The following is a 5,670-nucleotide window of genomic DNA, read 5'->3' as shown; positions in this document are numbered from 1 at the left end:
GATGCGCCCTCGCCCACTTTCACTCAGATCCCCTTGCGGAGGCGTTCCAAATGGCAAACTTTTACTATTTTTTTTTTTTTGCTGTATACTATTCTTCAGTAGAGTATGTAGAGTATGCAGACGATGAGAATTATTTGTTGGGTTTCCAGTCATGTGACACGTCAGTTAAATTATCAGTGAATCACAGGAAACTGCTGGTGTGACCCAAAATCTATTCAAGCCAAGTATATAAAATGAGGTGGATGGAGAAAAACTGTCAAAACCGCTTATTATAAATACTGTTTGTACTTCCATCCATCCATCGTCTATACCGCTTATCCTTCAGGGTCGCAGGGAACCTGGATTCTATCCCAGGGAGCATGGGGCACAAGGTAGGATGCCAATACATCGCTGGGCACACTCACATACTATGGACACTTTGGGCACGCCAATCAGCCTACCACGCATGTCTTTGGACTGGAGGAAACCGGAGTACCCAGAGAAAACCCAGCAGCATGGGGAGAACATGCAAAATCCACACACACAGAAAAGTGGCAGGAATTTAACCCCGAACCCTGGAGGTGTGAGGCAAACGTGCTATCCACCATGGGCCCTTACTGTTTGTACTTTCCAGGGGAAAAAATATTCAGACTGTTATTATAGAGCATTTTCTAATTAAGTAAATGATACAAGTATGTACCGAGTTAGAAATGTCCTGTATTTTCCCGGTAGAGGAGTGTTTAAATCAGCATTTAACCAGTGCATGCTCATGTAGGGAATGTTGCACTCAATAATTGCATTAATCAGCTCCTATGTAACAGACCTATAAGATTATGTCACAGCAATGTTCACAAAAGTGCATCAGTCAAAAATGTCTGCACCCGTGTTTAAGCACTAATGCCGATTAGTTCATCTAAATAAAAAATAAATAAATAAATAAAAATGAACTGATTGGACTTGCACCACAATTATAAACAGCATCTGACAAGAAGAAATTTATTGTGGTGAAATGACAGGTTGTTTCTGAAGGAAGAAGGGGTAAACCCAACCTAGTCGAGCTCAGTTTCAAGACCATATAAAAGCCTGTGTCATGACTGTATTGATTCAGACTTTCTGCAGAGGCGTTTTATTTTACTTACAGTTTGATCCTTTGACATCTATAACCCCTTGTCTCTAAGTTTTTGACCTGGATTGGAGAGATTTTCTACAACTATCATATAGCATTAGTTTTATATACACGTTGATCCTCAAACAATTTACATTACTTTTACTCCATCCTGCTACTATTACCTTTACTTAATCCCTTCATACTTACATTATCTTGCACATCACATCCTCCTTGCATTTGGACTGGATTCAGTCTGACTTTGGATAAATGAATACAAATTTTAAAAACAAAACCAAAAAAAAACCCTATAGTCAGTGGTGCAGAAGTATCAGGGTATTGAGAGTTCAAACCCAGTCTACACCACTGTCTGGGTGTGTGAGATGGTATACTCCATATGCCAGAGCAAAACTAGCCAGTTGTGAGTGTTTGTGAGCAAAAGTAAGTAAGTAAATAAATAAATAAATAAATAAATAAATTAAAAACCACAAAAACACCACAGTTTAAACTGTAAAACCTTTATTAAGGGTGCGCTGTATTCCAAGCCAACACATTTTACAAAAATTCCACTGAAGCAAAGTCAGAATTCACCATGTGAAACACCATTACAGTGTAATAATTACACCTTCATTCGTACGTTTCTTATTTTTCCAAATCCAGTGAGAAAAGGATTCATCAGTTCAATTACTACTAATAATAAAGGGAAGGGGGAAAAAAAAGCCGATTAACAGGGCAAAAGAAAATCATGAGCTGAAAACCTAGTGAGTCATGAACATAAGATTTTTAAAAACAAAACAAAAAAACCAAACAAAAAAAACAAAAACAAACAAAAACAAAAAAAAAAAACACTGTACAGAGTTCTGGGAATTAAACTATCGCCTTTTCTGGAAGATATTTCCTCGTCCTCCCGGCCCACCCCGGCCTCGACCTCTCGCAGCCACTGCAACACAAGAACAGAGGTGGTCACTTTTTTATTAAATATAAATAAACAAATAAACTAAATCCCTGCTGTGCATATTTACTAGTACAGTTCAGGATGACAAAAACACCAACACATCAGGAGGCTGGTACTGCATCTAAAACGGCATTTCAGCGCCCCCTAATGACAGTCATGTATTTGTACAGCTGCTGTAAATACACTGACAAAAGACCATATTACAAAAACAAGGATGGCTGGACAATACATTTTTTTTTTTGCTTGTTTTATTCTCCCTCATTGCAACTCCGACAGCATATAATGCCAAATGATAATTATATTCACTGCAACATGGAAAAGTTTGTTGAAGAAGCACAAACATCCACCATCTTCAACTAGCAGTCGAGTGCAACTCATTCACTCAAAAATTACATTGGCCCTAAAACAACTTCCTTTTGGTTGTTAGATACAAAAAGATTTTTTAGTCAGCCCATACAGGTGTTTTTTTTTTGTTGTTATTGTCATGGCCAAAAATACTTGATTTTGCTGTGACTTTTCTCAAAATTTAAGATGCAATTTGCAAAGTTGTGCTTTTCTTGCAGAAGTCTACTTGAATCGACACAAAATTGTTTTGCACGGTCTTCCACAGTAATGATAAATTACACCTTTTAGTTGTACTCATGTTCAACGCATGTGATGACATCACATAAGCTGCGAAAATCGGCCAAAATCTGCACAAAAACTGCTAATTTTGGAAACATTGAAAGCTCCTGTGAATATTGTGACGTTTTTCATTTTGCGTGAATTTCTTTTGATTTAAAATAATCAAATAAATAAATACAAGCAGATTCATGACTGTTTATTTACCACAAGTGCAGACAAAAGCACTTTAATATCTGCTTCAATGAAATCTCTCTCTTCGGTTCTTGACAGCCTGCTGAAATCCTTCCTTTAATTCTCTCACTAATCGCACAGTTTCATGCAAATTAGATACTAATAAGCAGAGTCTATTACCAGTTTTCATTTCATGCAATTCGCTACATTTTTAGGTCATGCCACAATTTCAGGGATTGTTCGGACGCTGCTCAAATCTGCATTCAATATACTGTTTCCCCACCAGAACACTGCACCATAAGATGCTCATTTATTCAGAGCCTCTTGGTGAAAGAGTTGGAAATGCATGTTCAAAGAACAGGTAAAACATGTAGAAAGTATTAATTAACATTGGTTTGAACGATGCTGAAGGAAATACACAATTTCTTATGATGGATAAAACAAAGTTCCTTAAAACTAGCCAGTAGTCGTAATAAAACCAAAAACTGGAATAAAGGCTAGATATGTAATTAAAATGCACGAAGAATTGTTGTAGAAGCGCCTCTCAAATTGAACAATCAAATGAAAAATGATGTGCTCACAGACATCTTGTTTACATCAAGCACAGATTTGAAAGAAAATCAAGTCTTAATTTTAAAAAAGTTCACCCTTTTATTTACTTAATAAAAGTACACAGGACTTTTCCAACAAAATTATACTTTGTGCTCATCTGTGATCAGCTCATGATATTGAAGCACATTTATACATAAACAATAATAAAATAAAAGCAGCTACAACCTCTGAGATGTGAGTATTGTATAAAACCTGTGATGATGCTAAACAGGTGTTGTGTTTTACCTTGAGCTTTAAGAATGGCGGCTTTGCCCCGGCCAGCTCCTGCCCCCTGGTTCTTATTCTTCACACTCTTCAGCATGGGAGCGTTCTTCAGCATGTCCGGCAGGATGAGGAAGCGGATCTTACTGCCACGGATGTAGACTTGCTCCAGCTGCGCCACCCGGCCATCACGATACGTCACTGTGATGTTGGACATCTGAGACAGAAAACAGTTAATGTGGCGCGTGTGTTCCTGCGGTGTGTAGCAGATAATCCTGTACTCAAATGAAAACTGATTACTCAGTAAACAATCAGACACCAACAATTATGCATAACTATTCACTACAGCTATAGTAATTTTGCTTATTATTTCTCAATCACAGCTCATGGACCAAAAAGGAAAAAAAAAGAAAAAAAAGAAAGATCGCTCACCGCAAGAGGTGACTAAACTTTTAATTTGTTTCCACTTATGTTTGGAATTACAGTTTATTACAGTGTGAACATTTTTTTTTTACCTGCATCACACATCCAGTCAGGAAAATACCCAGATGCATGGCATAATTTTGCAGTAAATATTTTTTACTCAAAGTTCATAAAAACCAGAGGGGGGGAAAAAAAAAAAAAAAAAAAAAAAAGGTTTAAAGTGGAGTTTCCACACTTTCCACCGATTGTACAAGTGTTCAGCTCTAACAAACCCAACACCACAAGCTGGAATATTCACAGCCGTGGAGCTGGACGCTCCTCCGTTACCTGACAGTTCATGTTGTCCTCAGCTTCGATGAGTTTGCCTCTGTAAACCTCGCCGGTGTTGGTCTCACAGGTGACGATGTGACCTTCAGCTTCATGCAGGACTTTGATGGGGACACCGATAGACATGATGAAAATCTACAGCACGACAGGAAACAAGCCAGATAATAAAACACCATTTTCTACAAATGAAAAACTCCACTTCAAACTTTCATCTTCTGCTTTTGGATATGAACATGGCCTCCAATTTTATGATGCTTATACTATATTTGGATATAATGAGATATTGTCTTGCCATATCTACATCACAGACCTCATACAAACTAAATACGGGTCATTAAATCTAGAACCCTGCCACTCTAAATCATACAGAGATAAAGAAGTGCGATAAGATCACAATTATTTGAATGAATTTTAATAAATAGTTATATATGAGAGAGGGAGGGAGAGAGCGCGCGAGTGCGATAGTCTGTGTGCACGCGCATTACCTGCATGAGTTTAACCATATGTTACTATAGTTACAGTCGTTCATATGGAGCGCATTAATTCGGAAAGGTAATTAAACTGACCGGAATTACCTGTGCATTACACGGTTTGAACGCACACCTTCCAGCCAATCAGAATCGAGTATTCAGACAGACCGTAGCGTAAGTACGTAACATTTAGAAGAAGAAAAAAAACAGTATTACTTTAAATTATTTAATTGCATTTTATGTTAATAGAAACTTGTTTGGAATAAAAAATAAGGATTAAGAATAAGAATGAATTAAAATACAATTTTCTGTTTGGCTAATTAGCTACATATATACTCCATTCATACTGCACCCTGTGAGATTTAACTAGCGATAGTAAAATAAATTACTTGTCAATCAAACAATATTCACATTTACAGAAAGAAAATATCACTATTTATCCTTAAACACTTAGATAATATTAAAAGTCGCATTAACTAACATTTAGCAGCACACCGGGTTTTTTTTTTTTTTTTGCTAGCAGTTAGCTAACGTGGCTAGTTCCATTCAGAGTTCACTGAAACATTAAAACTTGAATTCGCTGTTTAAAACTCTCACTCATACATAAAGCAGATTGTAAAGATTGAAACAGTTCGCATATTTACCTTTATTCGTCTGGTAATAAATAAGAACCCTTTATGCTTTCCAATTCAGACGGAAGCAGCAACGTGAGTATTTGTAACGTTTTCCCGCTCCCACAATGCAGCTGAGTAAAGAGGCGGAAGTGATGTCAAAGCCGGAAACGTGTTCGTTGCGTGATGGGA

The 5,670-nt window shown here is 37.2% G+C and overlaps 1 protein-coding gene across 1 annotated transcript; it reads right to left on the bottom strand.

Moving 5' to 3' along the window:
* Positions 1-1,586: 1,586 nt before the first annotated feature.
* snrpd3l (small nuclear ribonucleoprotein D3 polypeptide, like) lies at positions 1,587-5,665 on the bottom strand. Its single transcript, XM_017491845.3, has 4 exons — positions 5,512-5,665; positions 4,398-4,532; positions 3,672-3,864; positions 1,587-2,024 (listed from the first exon to the last, which is right to left on the bottom strand). Exons 2-4 carry the CDS (start codon positions 4,521-4,523, stop codon positions 1,957-1,959), a joined length of 387 nt encoding a protein of 128 aa, XP_017347334.1. The 5' UTR covers positions 4,524-4,532; positions 5,512-5,665; the 3' UTR covers positions 1,587-1,956.
* Positions 5,666-5,670: the final 5 nt, after the last annotated feature.

This window comes from Ictalurus punctatus, chromosome 18 (assembly GCF_001660625.3).
Source record: "Ictalurus punctatus breed USDA103 chromosome 18, Coco_2.0, whole genome shotgun sequence".
Classification (NCBI taxonomy): domain Eukaryota; kingdom Metazoa; phylum Chordata; class Actinopteri; order Siluriformes; family Ictaluridae; genus Ictalurus; species Ictalurus punctatus.
This window is presented reverse-complemented; position numbering and strand designations above follow the sequence as displayed.

Bases quoted from the DNA above. Each gene is read 5' to 3' on its own strand.
- snrpd3l (XM_017491845.3), bottom strand. From the start codon at position 4,523: ATGTCTATCGGTGTCCCCATCAAAGTCCTGCATGAAGCTGAAGGTCAC. The intron at 3,865-4,397 runs GTAACGGAGGAG...TTTCTGTCTCAG, and splicing joins AGGACAACATGAACTGTCAG to ATGTCCAACATCACAGTGAC. The intron at 2,025-3,671 runs GTAAAACACAAC...CTTGTGTTGCAG, and splicing joins CGCCATTCTTAAAGCTCAAG to TGGCTGCGAGAGGTCGAGGC.